Source organism: Drosophila sulfurigaster, chromosome 4 (assembly GCF_023558435.1).
Source record: "Drosophila sulfurigaster albostrigata strain 15112-1811.04 chromosome 4, ASM2355843v2, whole genome shotgun sequence".
In the NCBI taxonomy this organism is placed as follows: domain Eukaryota; kingdom Metazoa; phylum Arthropoda; class Insecta; order Diptera; family Drosophilidae; genus Drosophila; species Drosophila sulfurigaster.
Window position 1 is genome coordinate 786,219 of NC_084884.1, and position 17,438 is coordinate 803,656.

The 17,438-nt window shown below is 31.8% G+C and overlaps 2 protein-coding genes across 2 annotated transcripts in view; both read right to left on the reverse strand.

Moving 5' to 3' along the window:
• Positions 1-3,168: 3,168 nt before the first annotated feature.
• Positions 3,169-13,068, reverse strand: LOC133846911 (sodium- and chloride-dependent GABA transporter 1). Its single transcript, XM_062281624.1, is given in 13 exon segments — positions 3,169-3,863; positions 4,176-4,343; positions 4,421-4,624; positions 5,427-5,593; positions 5,596-5,670; positions 6,772-6,896; positions 6,960-7,063; positions 7,118-7,385; positions 8,021-8,201; positions 8,262-8,363; positions 9,340-9,603; positions 10,232-10,444; positions 12,949-13,068. Coding segments are annotated over 11 exon segments (1,572 nt in total). The 5' UTR covers positions 9,422-9,603; positions 10,232-10,444; positions 12,949-13,068; the 3' UTR covers positions 3,169-3,767.
• Positions 13,069-15,866: 2,798 nt separating this feature from the next.
• Positions 15,867-17,438, reverse strand: part of LOC133846915 (glutamate receptor ionotropic, kainate 2) — a 69,576-nt gene continuing 68,004 nt past the window's right edge. The window contains 2 exon segments of the mRNA XM_062281630.1: positions 15,867-16,345; positions 16,421-16,609. Of these exon segments, the coding sequence (XP_062137614.1) occupies positions 16,041-16,345; positions 16,421-16,609 (494 nt within the window). The 3' untranslated portion in view covers positions 15,867-16,040.

The window sequence follows — 17,438 nt, forward strand, 5'->3', positions numbered from 1 at the left end:
CGTCCAATTCCAAATCACAAAACAACCATTCAAATCAAAATCAAAGTAATTAGAACCTTCACCACGAATTCAATCAAAAATTAAAAGAAGCTCAAAGTCAGAATAATATTTTATTCATGGGACATCTGAACTAGCCGTAGGCCTAACCCACCAGTAAAATGACAAAGACAGAGCCAAAGGGGTAACTTTAAAATGAAACATGGTGAAAATTTTCATCAAAGTGCCTCGGATCCAAGGGCAGAATAAACTCTCCATATATAAAAATTAAAATGAATGAAGTAAACCTAAAATGTATCATTGATACAGGTTCTTCAATAAATCTCATAAAAAAAAATATTTTCGGTTTTCAAACAATAAATGGCATCATTGAGTTATCAGAAAATATATTTTTCGGTCCTAGTAGACTTTGTCCTAAATTCCGAAGAAACTTATATAGAGGACTATACAAATACACCTAAAAGATAGACCCTTCAACTTCCCAATCGAAGATGAACTTAAAGAGTATAATGAATTCAGTTAGAACATCTCAACGCAGAAGAAATGGAAAAATTAAAAAAGGTTTTATACGAATTTCGCGACATTCAGTACAGGGAAAGTGACAATTTGACTTTCACTAGTACAATCAAGCATTCATGAAGATCCAATATACAAGAGGCCACAAGCTTATGATCAAGAGGTCAACAAACAAATCAATGAGATGATAGAGCAGGGTATAATTAGAAAATCTAAATCCCCTGTTGTTCACCAATCTGGATTGTTAAAAAATGAGCGCTTCAGGCAAACAAAAATTCCGATTAGTCATTGACTACAGGAATCTCAATGAAATAACCATTGATGACAAATTCCCCATACCCAATATGGATGAGATTCTAGATAAATTAGGCAAATGCCAATACTTTACTACGATCGATCTTGCAAAGGGCTTTCATAAAATTGAAATGGATCCCGACTCAATTGCAAAACCGCCTTTTCAACTGATGGCGCATTTGATTTATATTAGTTTAAGAGCATGAAGTATCAAATGAAGTTGTTAGAATTAGGGCGAAGCGAGAGCGCAATAAAGCTTTCGCTTTGCTCTCTGAGCGAATTCGCCTCGCCTCGCCACTCTAGTTAAGTTAGGCTTAGTGTAACTTAACTTAGAAAAATAAATGCTTAAAATCAAGAACTCATCAGCGCGTCATCACTCTTGCCGTTTCTTTATCGTTTTGTTTTCGTCGTCTTACAACAACAATTAGGTCTACTCTTTGTTCGCGAATAAAGCGGAAATTTAATAATTGCAAAAACTCTTGTAATTATTCTTTCTAAAGTCTTTTCAAAGCTTCGAGAAGCCAATTCTAAATTTCAACTTGACAAATGTGAGTTTATGAAAAAGGAAACAGAATTCGTTTGTTCATATAATTACCACGCAAGGCATAAAACCAAACCCAAAAAATCAAAGTTATTGTTGATTTTCCAATACCAAAACGTCAAAAGAAATCAAATTATTTCTAGGTTTATGCGGATTTTACCGCAAATTCCCAACTTTGCAAACATTGCAAAGCCAATGACACTTAAATTAAAGAAAAACGCAACTATAAATATTAAAGACTATAAATATTAAATCATATGTGTCAGCATTTGAAAAATTCAAAGTTTTAATCACATGCGATCAAAAACGAAATAGATTTTCTAATTTTTCAAAGAGCTTATTTAGAAATAATAAGTCTCAATAATTTAACTAAAGTAATGAAAACAAGTTTGAAATTAATTGACTTATAATTCAAGGAGTTAATATTGAAAACACATAAAAATTTTTACATCCAGGAATTGAAAAACAATTAATTGGTTTAAAGAAAAACACTATTACTATCACTATGACTATCAGAAATTAATACAAAATTTAATTAATGAATGTGAAGTTTGTAATGTAGCTAAAACTGAACATAGAGACACAAAACTCACTGTCGAAATAACATCTGAAGTTCTTAACGTTAGAGATAAATATGTAATAGATTTCTATATGATCGATAAAAACAATTTATTTCTTGTATAGATGTGAATCCGAAATTCGCAACGTTAATAGAAGTTGAAAACAGAGATTGCTTAGAAGCCAAAAGTGCTTTTTAAAAGTTCTCAATGAAATAGGAAAACCCTTAGAGATAAAAGCAGATAAAGATTCTGCTTTTATAGGTACATCTTTTCAAATTCGGTTACAAGAAGAAAATATTAAAATTAACATTACCACAAGCAAAACTGGAATATCCGGCATAGAAAGGTTCTATAAAACAATAAATGAAGAGTTACGAATAATAAGAATGATGATGATGTAGAAAACAAATTAACAAAATTTAAAACAATTTTATATACCTATTATCATTAAACAAAGCATAAATCTACTAATAGAACCCCATCAGACATTTTTATTTATGCAGGAACTCCTGAGTATAATTCACAAGAAAACAAAGTAAATCAAATAAACCACCTTAATAAAAACATAAGTAATTTTGAAGTATATACAAGATTTAGACAAGCCCCGTTAGTAAAGTCTAAAGCAACGAACCCTTTCAAACAGACGGGTAATATCAAGAAACTTGAAGAAACAAACAGAGGAAGAAAAGTCACCCACAGAAATTGACAGATCATTAGTGAAAATATTGAAGGGAAATTTTATTTACAACTTTGTTTGAAAAACTATTTCAAATAAGATCATAAATGACAATTGCTTTGCAACTATATTAAAACATGAAACACCAGTTTGTACTTTCAATAAATATCGCAAACAAGATCTTAGCCAAATATTATGACATATCCACCACCACACTCATTTCTCGTACGTGACACATTCTCGTAATTATTCCCTATCCTCCAAAAGATCCTATCCTATCCTCATAAGGATCATATTCTAAACACAAAACCCGGCGCGACGGCGACCAATCGTCACAAACAAAAAGTTCCACTTCACGCTACTGTCAAAGTCCAAGGATCATTTAAAATTTTCCATTGCAATTTGGGGACTCAGCATTAAAACACTAACACATACACAAAACATTACACATATGTTAGCTCTAAGTCGCAATATGAAGTTTATTGTTCAAACCCAACATATTGTAAAGTTCGTTTTAAAAACACTTTTCTCAAACAAGACGCGTAACCCGCTAATCCTGCAATACTAATAATAATAATAAAATAAACCTTCGCGTTACGCGAAAACATAATTATATATATATATATATTTTTTTTTTGCATATAAAAAATAAAACTAATTGACACAAACAGTTAACGTCTAAATTTTTACAAATTGACTACGATAAAGTCCTGCGAGCACAATATAGGCATACATTAAAGATTATTAATTTATTATTAATAAGTAGATTCTAGATTTAACAAATATGTTTACTTTCTAATAAGCCATTGACATAACAATAAATCAATAGATAACCAGAAACAGACAATCATAAATTTGATTAAATTAATTAAATTATTAATTTGTTATTTGTGCTAAAATCGTTTACCAGTGATAATAATCGTTAGGTACTTGTTTTCTTCAAGCCAAAATATTTTACAATAGTATACAGTAAAAAGTTTTCTATACTAATTAAAAATATTTCAACTTACAATTCAAAAATTAAAATTATCATAATTATGTATATTCGAAATGCTTATCATTATTTCTCTTCTGGCTTTAAGATAAGAACACAATAGAATCGAAATTTATTTCTATAACTGTAACTGCAGAATCACTTTGCAGGGATGTTAAAATATTTCTAAAATTACTTAAATAATTACATTTAAGCCGCATCAATTTCCTTTGCAATGGCTTCCCTCTGCATTTTCTCACGTAATCGTGGAATATCTTCTTCAATTCGAACAATCGACCGAATTTTCTGTAATATTCGTTAAAATAAATTATATTAAATATTTTAAAATTTTTGTATTCATATAAATAAAAAGATAATAGTTTTTATCCGGCCACTCGATTTGGTTTTCATGCATACCAAAATGGATGTCGTTTGTAGGATGGGCCAGCTAAATAGAGTTTTCGCTAAAGGAAATTGTATAAAGACTTAATTCTTTTGTTAGCACTAATACTACAATATTTAAAACTATTTCTATTCCTATCAGACAATTATGCTATAGAATGAACTCTTTAGTTCCCATACAGGTTGTAGGTACTAGAGGATTAAGTTAAATCTTACATCGCATAGGTCGCCAGGCGTTCGTTTCCACAACCAAATCATATATGCCGGAATATATAGCATCGACGACAATGCTGTGAACCAGCCAAATGCATGTGCCCACCATGGATAATTATAGTCTAGATATTTAATTGGCGTCCATTGCACTATATTAAATAAGAATACTCCCTGGAAAAATTTTAGATTAGACATTATACAATTTAATAATTTATATTTAGATTGTTGTTTTGTAATTACAATCTTACCAAACATATAAGCGGCGTTGTTACACACCAGCAAAACTTCCACCACACAGTCGGATAATATCCAATCATGTCTTTAATACCATCGTAAAAGCGATCAACGCCATAGCACCATGATATTGAAACACATTCGAAAAATATCAGCCATAGCAGACAGAAGCCACTAACAGCATACGAATCCAAAATTTGAAAAATATACATTCCACCCTAAGAAAAAGTGATTAAAAAAGCAAGATAGTTTATTATTTAATAGCGTACGTAGGTAGTAGTTGTGCAGCACAAGTACTTGAACACACTAGCCGCTTGGTACTCCAAAAGAGTACAAATCGTACTCGAAAAATTTTAATACAACATTATTACTTTGTGAGAGGGTATTATAACTTTTGTATAGAGATTTAATTTGTTTCGACAGAACTTGTTATGTTGCGCAGATCAAGGTTTTGCCTTCAGACAATTTTAGTATTTTTTTCGGTTATTAATTTGGTATATTATGAGAAAAATACCGTACTGTTTTAACTTTATTTGAAAAAAATCGAATTGAGCATGTGTAATCTTAAAGCTAGTGTTTCGATTTATGGTACACACAATAATAAACAAGTAAAGAAAGCTACAGTCGAGTGTGTTCGACTGTGAGATGCCCGCTAACCTTAATAATGAATAAAAGTACAACAGCGTTGCATTATAAATATACCAAAGTATACCAGTTTGTTGTTCGCTTGTTATTTGAGTTTTGTCAATTTGCGTGGGCGGAAGTAAGCGTGCAAAAATTTGAAACAAACGTGATCTGCGTGCGCACATAACGAGTTATATCTCTATATCTTTTAATCTTTGAGATCTAGGTGTTCATACGGACAGACGGCTATTACTAGATCGTCTCGTCTGTTGTCGTTGATCAAGAATGTCGGGTCGGAGGTGTCTTCTTCTAGAACCTGTCCATTCAGAGTGTTAGCGAAACGCGCTTAAAATAAGTACATAGGTTTGGTGAATAAAATATAAAGGAAAAACTCACTTGTGTTATACAGGTCAATCCAACTAAATAGCTCAATAAACACACTACAGCTATAAAAATCTCTTTGCGTTTTCTTAATAGCTGTGGCCACTCATCTATGATAGCGGTAATAAAGCCTTCCATAGTGCAGAACTGCGAGTCTAAACCAATTAGAAGAAGCATAAAAAGAAAAGACAAGACCACATTGGAGATCCTGGAAGCTGCAACACTGCTGAGGGGTATACAAGAAAAGCTAATCCAGGTCCTAAAGAAACCAAATAAAACAAAAACAAAAAAAATAACATGTAAATTAAGATTTAATAGAAAAAATATATATTTTACAACACATATATACTTTTGTCATACATACGTCTATTTGAAAGTCGCGGCTCTTATCATGTATGCAAGATGCTATTCTATTATTGTTTTTTTTCATGGAAAACACTCGTACTTCGTATTATATTAAAATAAAACAATAAAACGGACCGGACTAATAGTACTGATCAGAAATTATAACATTTTTATGATCGATCAGAATTCAGTTCAGTTTGACATTTTGAATTATATCAATGTTATGTAGTTCATTCAATTAATAATTAATGTTACTAAATCAATACATTTTATATAAATATTACAAGCAGATCAAAATTTAACTTTTCAGTTATTCAATTAACTATTTGCACAATGTGAACCCGGCGGAATAGCAAAAACTGTTCGCTGATAAATATCAGTAATTTGATTATATGATATTTTATTGTGATACCAATATAATCTTACATTTTTGAGTGTGAAATTTTTGCTGAATGCAAAACTAATGTTCAGGAATGATGGATTATTGAGGAAAATAACCTGATGAATGCTTTATATTAAGGGAAATCAATTTTATGTATATATTTAAAGGAAAATGTATATAATATAAATAAACATTGGTGCATTATGAAGCAAACCATATTATATACATATATCTCTTTTGCATTTAACAAACGCTTTATTTAATTTCACAACTCCAAACGATTAGTGGTAACACTTCAGCCAACTTATGAATCTTCCATGACACTATTAATTAGAAATAAATTCACGATCATATGAAATGCACATAACCATCGGAAAAAAGAACAAGCCATATGCAGTATATGAATGAATTTTTAAAACAACAAAGCAAGCCAATTACATACAAAATGTACAACTTTGACTTGATTCTTCATGTAATTGACTGCTAAGCCCAAATACTATAAGTAAACTACTCACGTAACCGTAATTACTAAAAATAAAAAAATTATAAGAATGGGATTTACAAATTATTTGTAAATTATTTAAATAAATGATCATACCTGGATATTTGTAAACTTAAATTCAATATACGAACCTGATGCTGCCACTTCTGCCACTGGCCTTTCTTGTTCATGCGCCATGAATCCAATAACCGAAAAAATCACAAAACCAGCAAACATGCTTGTACTTGAGTTTACAGTGCAAACAATTAATGCGTCCCTAGATTTAAAAATATCGATTTTAAGAACTAATATTTTAAAATTTAAAACCTGATGTTCTTACTTATATACATTATTAGTAAACTTATTGTAGCTGCCAAGAGCCACTAATGTTCCCAGTCCCAGTCCATAAGAAAAGAAAATTTGTGTAACCGCGTCGATCCAGACCTTTAAATATCTCAATGATTAATTGATTTTATTTATATTTCATATCAAACGCACCTCGGAATGGGAAAGTTTTGAAAAGTTTGGAATAATATAAAACTTAATACCCTCCAACGCACCGGGTAGCGTAATCCCGCGAATTAATAAAATGGTTAGTAGTACATATGGGAATAGTGCGGTAAAATAGACCACTTTTCCTGTCCATTTGACGCCTTTCCAAATACAAAAATAGCATAATATCCAAACAAGTAGAAGAGTACCTGCGAGTTCCCAACGAATGCTGCCTATTTCCTCAATTCCAGAAGATATTTGTAGAGCCCGGCGCCTAAAAATAACAAAGAGTACTCGCTATGAAACTCGTAATTAACGATTATATACAACGGTATTGTAGCACCGCTGTCTAATAAGCAATTTTTAGGTTTTTGTTGTCTATATCTACAAACTTTTACAAATGCTTGAGTCTTGAGATTTAATCAATCTTAGGTGTTGTTCCCAGATAAGCGAAATCGTGTTTTCCGCGCAATTTTATATAAAAACGGCCGAGAAAAAATTTTTCGGCGTCATTTCGCTGTCCCAAGCACAAAAAAAATGTAAAGCGAATCGATTCTCCGATACTGGAATTTATGTATGTATGTGGATGTCAAATTAGTTGTGCCACAGACGAAGAAGTGGACTACCTATTACTCTGCACTTTTACCAGCTAAGTGAACACAAATATAAATAAGGATATTTTAAAAAAAATTTAAGTTGCATTAATATGTTCATGGGATATTGTCTCTATAGAAATAAGCAATAAATGTAATTTCATCTGCTTAAATATAAATTTTTGTTTTTTACCATTTCAGTGACAAGTTCAGGGACAGAAAGGTTGCTAAAAAGGTCACGCTAAAATTAATGGAGCTTGTGAAATATATATTATGATGGGAACAGCTCTTTACCTATAATGTAATTTCTACTTACTGCCAAAATTCCTTAACTGGATCCGTAAGCTCCAAAGATGAAATATTCGTGGCAGCTACATTGCAAACTTTGTTAGTAGTGCCATTAACGATTTTATCCCAACAAAGTAAATTTTTTCGTTCGTACTGATTGACACAATTTATTGTATTCCACCAATTGTTGCATGTACGCCATGGTACATCTGAAATGTTCAAATATTTTTGTTTTTTAATGATTTGAAACTTTGAATAGTAAAACATACCCGCTCGCATCGACATGAAGAAATAAAATACAGCCCAAGCCAATATAACAATGTAATACACATTCATCCAGCAGGACATAACGGCTGCAGCATAACCAATTCCTATGGAAATTTGATGGAATTCTTGTAAATTTACTACATGATAAAATATTAAGAAATATGCTGACTGTTTGCGACAGTTCCCTTTGAATAACTTTTTTAATTTTTATTAAGGTACGCATATATTTTACCCGCTACCCATAGGGTATTTTTATTTTGCGCCGGCAGGAAATGTATGTAACAGGTAGAAAGAGGCATCTCCGACCCTATAAAATATATATATACATATATATTCTTGATCAGCGTCAACAGTCGAGACGATCTAGCCATGTCCGTCTGTCTGTCTGTCCGTATGAACACCTGATCTCAAAGACTATAAGAGATAGAGCTATAATTTTTTCGCTAGCTCGAAGAATACCCTTTGATATAATTCAGTATTTTAGCGGTATTAATTTGGTATATTTTATTCAATATGGGTAGACTGTATTTCACTAACATGTATTCTTTCTTGGAAAATATAGTATATAAGGTACGTATACAAAGATAAACATTTCCTTTTCCTTTCCATAAAAAATGCTTAGCCAAAGGAGCCTTTAGAATTATATATAAACGTGTAGGTTATTGTCGATGCCAATGGCGTATGTCGATCTATCAGAATTAGAAAATATTTGCCAATTTTTTCTTTGTATTTTGCCGATGTGGAGAAGACAAAATTGTTGGTATTTTGGCCAATGTAATGGGCATCATATCTACATACACACAAATATACATATGTATTTTCTTATGTATGTACATATACCTATGCATAAAGAAAAGTAGCATCAAGAGTCATAGATTAAGCACCCCTGGTTTAAAAGAAGTTAAGATTCCTTACAGTGACATGTTAGTTCTAATGAAACCTCATAAATGGATATTTTAAATTCGTGGTTATGCGTGAAACAACGATGTGACGTGAGGGAGACACGCATGTCACAACAATTAGCATTATATTTAAGACAAAACAAAATTTATATATTTCTTAAATTAAAATGTCACATACCTTTGAAAATTGGTGCAATTTTAAATACCCCCAATCCACCGATGGTTAACATTTGGCCAAGTGCTAGTTCCATGAAAAACATTGGAATGCCAGCTAAGAATAATGTAATGATGTAGGGAAGTATAAACGCGCCACCTCCATTTTTGTAGCACAAATATGGGAAACGCCACACATTTCCCAACCCAATCGCTAATCCAACGACAGATAAGATAAAATCAATTTCGAGCTCCAACTTCCGCGGTCTGGAAGTTGAACTGTGGCTATCTGGGAGAAATTTGTATATTAGGCGAGAATGCAAGAAGGAGGGTAATTACTAAAGTTAAAGGTTAAACCGTTCTTTTAAGCGAAAATCCCAGCCTCAATAAATTTTGAAACATATAAATTACTATTTAATTCATCATTATCCGTTTAAACCAAAGTGGTAAACATATTTTGTGGTTACACCGAAACCCAATGTTTTTGTTGTGGCATTCAAATTACAATTACTGGCAATGACAAGGAATAATGATTCTGTTTTTATGATTTTTATTTTTATACTCATTAATAATTATTAGTGCTTAGTTTTTAGACCAGTAATCATTTTTTAATAAATTGATCATATACTCTTTGTTTTAAAATACAATATTTAAAAGAAATATGGGTCTTAAGTTTATTATTTTTCACCTCGTGAGTCGTTTGTTTTTATCTTTAATAATCTTTGATATCGCCAAATTCTGACATTTTCAACACAAAAAGAAGTTTTTATTTCCCCGATATAAATAGATTTGAAAATTTATTTTGTTTTATTTAAGTTGCTGGAAAAACTTTTGATAATGAAATACCAAGTACCAAGTTGATAGTGAATGAAACGATAGATAAATTTCGGTATTTTTGTATTTTTTACATGACTTACTTGTTGATTTGTGTTTGTTTCTGTAATGTTTTTGCAGATAATCCTGGAGTTAAGTTCTTAGGACATACAATTTTACTCATCTCGATTTGACAGTGCACATGTCTATCTCCTCCTCCATCACTATCAATTCCACAATTAATCGACATATTATTTTGTAGAAATTTCGTCTTTTGTATGTTTATATTCGTTGTTTATGTTTATACTGTCGTCTATCTGTGAGTACTCAAAATGTTCTATATAAATACATATTTGCATCAAAAATTATGAAATAAGGCTCTAGTTGAGTGACACAGACCAATTCTAAGGATTTTGGGGTATCTACTGTCAAACTACCAAAAAAAAAACAAGTATGAAAACTACAGTCGAGTGTGTTCGGCTGTGAGATACCCGGTACCTATTTTAATAAAAGCCAAATATTGTGGTATTATTCTTTAAATATACATATAAATAGAAAAATGCAACGTTAAGGCAAATTTGACAACCATGCAGCGTGTTATAGATAATGGTCAACACCTGAAGAGACTAAAAATCAACGTGGCGACGAGTTGTCTTTTCATTTTTATATGGAGGGTTTCGATGGTTACGACTATTAATTTAACGATCTTCGAAGAGAACCACTACATTTTAAAAGTCGCCCAGCAGTGCTGAGAGTATAGTATTATAGTGTGGTCGGCCATTTTATTATTATTATTACACCTGTGCGCTTAAATTTGTTTCAACATTCATTAATACTCTAGCATGACAATACCCCTTCACATACGGGCCGGATATTTTAATGGCGAACCAAAACGTGAAATTATTAAGCTGTCTATTCGCCAGACTTGAATATTATTGAGAATGTGATGGCTAACACGTCAAGTGTATGGTCAGCAATTCTTTGTAAAAATTTTATGCTTGCCTTCCGGTCCAAATGTGTGAAATTTTACAGAAAAAAAGTTTAAATATTTAAAACTCTTGTTTTTTTTAATATAACATATTATTAATTTATAATTTAAGTAATTTAATTTAAAAAATGGAAAAAGATTGGAATATTTTTAAGTGGATTTCAGCTAAAGTGTCCTTTTCAAGTGGTGTAAACAATTTGCTAATTATTGCTTAACAATGTTTTGTATACTTACAACTTTTGAATAATATAATTTTTGAGAAATTACTACATTTAAATAAATTACAGAAAAACATAAAAATAATAATAATAGTCTTTTGCGTATCATCGTTTGGTAGAAAATAAACCTAGTTTTTATACCCGCTACCCATAGGGTAGAAGGGTATTATAACTTTGTGCCGGCAGGAAATGTATGTAACAGGTAGAAGGAGGCCTCTCCGACCCTATAAAGTATATATATTACTATATATCAGCGTCAACAGCCGAGGCGATCTAGCCATGTCCGTCTGTCTGTCTGTCCGCCCGTCCGTATGAAACACTGGATCTCAGAGACTATAAGAGATAAAGCTATAATTTGTTATGTTTGCACGCAGATCAAGTTTGTTTCAAATCTTTGCCACGCCCACTTCCGCTCCCACAAATAAAAAAACTAATAACAAGCGTACTTTTAAAGCTTGAGTTGCGAATTTTGGTATATACAATAATTTCAATAGTAGTTATGATTCCTGAAAAATTGTCGAAGTTATTAAAGAAATACTTTTGTATGGGCAAATACACCTACTTCAATATCGATATACCAAATATACCATTTGGTATTTTTGAGTATTTTTGCAGTACAATCGGTATATTTTGGGAAAAATACCACAAAATATATTTCTTTTATTCAAAATGGGTAGCAGGTATCTCACAGTCGAGTACACTCGACTGTAACTTTCTTACTTGTTTGTTGTATCATTGTAACTAGCGTTTATTTTTAACATTACTTATTTGTTGTATCATTGTAACTAGCGTTTATTTTTAACATTAAGCGATTCTTAATCTCTCTTTGACTTCTTTTTCTGTCTGACTTTGTAAGGTCAGTCATAAACACGGTCGCTAAATGAATAGTTTCCTAACGAAGAAGAATCTGATTTATTTTAAATTAATTACATTTCTTTTCGTTTAATTTTAAATTAATAAATCTCCAAGTGGCATGCGATTTTTTATACTTTGTGACTACAGGAAATGTATGTAACAGGATGAGAGAGGCTTCTCCCTCACCATAAACTACATATTCATTATCAGAATTTTTCTTGTAAATATGGTTGAAAACGGGTAACTTTGGCTGGCAAATTTTGCACGGTATAATATATCTTGAATGTAGTCCCATATCAATATACCATTTGACATAATTTTTAGTATTTTTGCTGTTTTTATTTTGGTATATTTTAAAATTAATGCCGCAATATTTTGCTTCTACTTAAAATGGGTTGGGCGCACACTCGACTGTAACTTTCTTACTTGTTTTAATGATGTTTAAAATATATTGCAAAGTTTTAAGGATGAATAATTTTAACGTATCAATAGATAACTATATAAATATAGTAGGTGAGTAAAAATCACAAACTCTTTTTTAAGCAGAGAAGCGCACATTAGTGGTGCTTTATGAACTGATAAGCATATTTAAAATGAACGTATTATTAGGTTTCAAATAATTCCATGTTTAGCAGCAAATCATCTGCATTTTATAAAAATAAAAGAATACAACACCGGACCTCGATTATAGAAGCACAGGGAACTTTGGTTACTCTAGATTTTAAATTTTAATTATTCCAACAAATTTTTAAAAACGCACCCACGACATCCACACAGTCCACTAGCTTACATCAAACTGAATGTTTATGTGTGTTTTAGACTCTGGAAATAAATGCTCGTTATATATGAACCAAATCAAAAGAGATGTTAGTAATTTAAGTGAAGCATCGGCTCAACAACACTGACAGTCATTTCTAATACAATTTAATTTAATAATGATTTACTGCGGGTGTTCTAGTTCGCAGACAGATGCATATAATCTCTGAAAATATACGCAAACGCAGGCAGCTTATAAATGTCGCAAATCCGAACCCGTTTTACATTATAGTCACCCCAGTTGGTGTTTATGTACATACATACATACATACATACATCGGCAAGCGAGGGTTGCGCATAGAGTAGGTCTTCTGTTGCACATGCTCAGAGTTTTCCTTTTGTGACATTGAAAGATTATTTATTATGTAATAGTTATATAATGATATTTCAAACAAATTACAAAAATAACTTTTGCTTAAATTCAGATTTTAAAAATAGAGCAATTTTCTTGTATTCTGTTAAGCATTTTACATTACACAGTTGACAAGTTTTACAAACTACTAACATTAATAAAAATTGAAAAGGTCATAATGACAAAATTCGTTTGTCTTCCTTATACACTTATTGCATGAAATTGATCAAACTTCATATTCTCAGCATACAAGCATCTTTATTCTTTGCGACTATTGTCGCTAAAAATATTGATTCCAAATGGAGCTAATTAAATTGAAATTAAATAAATTACAGTGTCAAAATTTTTAAGCATATCAACAACTCCAAATATAAGGAATGATTGTACCCGTGTGCAAATTTTTGAACACTACCGTCCTCACAACTTAACAAACCTAGATAACAAGCGTAATTTTAAAGATAGAGTCCAATTTTATGACATTCAATAATATCTACAGTCTTTGTCATCCCAAAAGTTTGTGATCAGATAAAAATTGTCGAAGTTATTAAAGCAATACTTTTGTATGGGCAAAAACGCCTACTTACTAGGGGTCTAATTTGCTTTGGCCGACAATATGGTATATTGTGCCGTCTATGGTATATTTTGAATGCGGTACTATATCGAGATAGCAAATATACCATTTGGTATTTTTTTTAGTATTTTAGTATATTTTAATAATAATACCCCAAAATATATTTTTAGTATTTTTGTAGTAAAATTGGTATGTTTTGAGAATAATACCGCAAAATATATTGCTTTTATTCAAAATGGGTAGTGGGTATCTCACAGTCGAGCACACTCGACTGTAGCTTTCTTACTTGTTTTATTTATGATCGCAAGCAAATTTTCAGCTTTCAAATTATGCGTACTCGGTTCTATTATTTTTTCATTTGTATATACTTTATGGGGTCGGAGATGCCTCCTTCCGTCTGTTGCACACAGTACTTGTAAACGGTATAAGAATATCGTGCACACCTGAAATATTGCAACAAATTATAGAAAATTATATTGTTTGAATGTTTGCCCGGATTAATTGAAAAAGTTCAACTTGTTATCGGAAACATTTTATACACATCTCGGTGCTGCCAATTTGAAGGATTTACTAGATGATTTCCACCGTAATTAGATAAGTGCATACCACCCCTATGCATAGGGTATTATAACTTTGTGCCGGCAGGAAATTTACATAACAGGCATAAGAAGGCATCACCGGCCCTATAAAATATATATATTCTTGACCAGCGTCAACAACCGAGACGATATAACCATGTTCGTCTGTCCGTATGAACACTTAGATCTCAGAGACTATAAGAGATAGAGATATTATTTTTTTTCGACCACACTTGTTATGTTTGCAAGCAGATCAAGTTCAGCCTCTGCAAATCGACAAAAACTGAATAACTAATTGAATGTTATAGCCAGAGTCACGAACATACCATAATATCTATTGTCTATGATTCCTGAAAATTTGGTTGCGATCAGATAAAAAATTTAAAAGATATTAAAGAAAAACTTTTGTATGGGGAAGACGGCTTTTTTGGTTGCTTTGGCTGACAATCTGGTATATTTTGCACTCTATGATATATTTTCAATGTAGTACTGTATCAACATACTTTTCCTATCGAAAAAGTTCACTGGGAAATATTTACATACATATGTCAGTTGTTATATAGACACTTCATTGTTACATGTCAATGTACAGGTACATATATGCAATGTGATTAACTATTAAATATATAGCATATACTTGGTAATCAAACTAAAATAAAATTTACTTGCAAGGGTAGAGTATTTATTATGTGGGATAGAATTGAACAAATTTGATTTGCCGTCATTTATGTATATATTGTACTCATAGGGGATTTTTGTGACGAACGGAAACACGTGTTACAAACAGAAGACCCATCTTTAACGCTTTAAACGATATGAGGATTATATGATAGTCTATATTATATTATTACTATAACCACCATGTTAAACCTTAAGCGACTGCAATTCTTGCAATGTATGTAACATGCAGAAGGAGGCATCTTTGACACATAAAGTAGATGCGTTATTAGTCAACCGCTGAGATGATATATTGATATAGCTATGTAAAATTGCAGTCTGATAGCTATCTGCTGCCTACGATAAAAATACTTAATACCGAGTTATTAACCAATAAATTACTATGGACTTGCGTTTGCTTCAACACTCAAGATTAAAAATTATATTATATTTTGTCCGCGGCAAGTGAGACTCCTCTTAGCGCTTTGGCAACTGTAGCTCCTGAACCAATTTCATTTTCAAATATCATAAGTTTTTGTGCATGGCTGAACTTGTATAGTTGCTAGTAGAATATTACGATATTACTATACAGGACATGTATATAACAAGAGATATAGTTACTTCCACCTGGTTTTATGTCCGTATGAACAGCAAGATTATCGACTTTAAGAAATAGAGCTGCAATTTTTCATTGTTGTTCTTATTTATTTTATAAAATTCCACAAGTTACAGCTTTGATATCATATAGGTAATTTTTATATTTTACAGTTTGAACAATTATATATCAAATAAAGTTACGCTAATGTGAAATAATTAATTGATGCTCCAATTGGTTGCATAAACAAATATAAGTTCGAATACTTATTTTTACATCTTAATTATTTATTTATTTGACATTTCTCGCAGCATGCTCTAAGCTGTGGTTTTTGTCGTTTATTAGTGCACCACAAAGCAAAGCGTAATTCCTCAAAAACTTCAGCCCATAACGATAGTGGTGGTTGCCTATAATCGTCCTGCTCATCTCCAACAATTGATGCGGTGCTTGTATTGTAATTATTTTTATTACAGATGCATTGGTGATTTCTTTTTGTATTTTCTTGATTACGAAAGTTTATTAAAAACTCGGATAATGCGACTATGAAGGCGATCAGTATTCCAGCAATAAGCACAACAAAGACTCCACCTAATATTAAGGCATACAAGAGATACAGATACAGATAAATACAGAGGTAACAAAAATATTAGAATATATTTATACCTATACTTTCAAGCCCTAAGGCATTTGCTTTTGAATGTTTATTACTGCTTTTGCGTTTGCACGTCTCATCTGTATTTTTCCACCATTTGTCGTATAACATTTGAATATCTCCCTTTTCCTGCAGCTCCAAAATCGCCAATGATATCTTGTCCCGCCAAGGAGAACCCTTTGGTGTAGCAATTCCATATCCTTAATAGACAATTACATTAATACTACTTAAAATATATTATAACTATGTGTGAATTGTTATTTGGAATCAGCGAACAGAGACGAAAAAACATAAGACACTTGGTCGAACAAAATGCAGTACATTTGGAATTCTCTGAAGGTACACAATTGAAGAGCCAGATGTTTGGACTGGACACTTCCTCCTGTGTGGGGAGCGGGCCCATCTAAAGGCTCCTCCGTTTTATAATTAACCACAACCACCACGACACTCCCCGAGGGCCGCAACCTAATACCAGGACGGAAGGCCGAAACATTCATCTCCGACCTTATAAAGAATATATATTCTTGATCAGCGTCAACATTTGGTATATATAATAATAGCTGTAGTTATTGTAATTCCTGAAATTTTGGTTGCGATCAGATAAAAATTGTGGAAGTTATTAAAGCAATACTTTTGTATGGGCAAAAACGCCTACTTACTAGGGGTCTTAGTTGCTTTTGCCGACAATCTGGTATATTGTGGCGTCTATGGTATATTTTGAATGCGATACTATATCGATATGCCAAATATACCATTTGGTATATTTTAAATATTTTTGTAGTATTTTCGGTATATTTTGAAAATAATACCGGAATATTTTGCTTTTATTCAAAACGGGTAGCGGGTATCGCACAGTCGAGCACACTTAACTGTAGCTTTCTTACTTGTTTATAGTATTTTTGTGGTATATTATTTTGGTATATTTTGAAAATATTATTAAATGGGCGTGGGAAAAATTTGAAACAAACTTGATCTGCATGCAAACTAAAAAGCATAACATTTTCTGTCGGTACCAATTATAATAGCTTT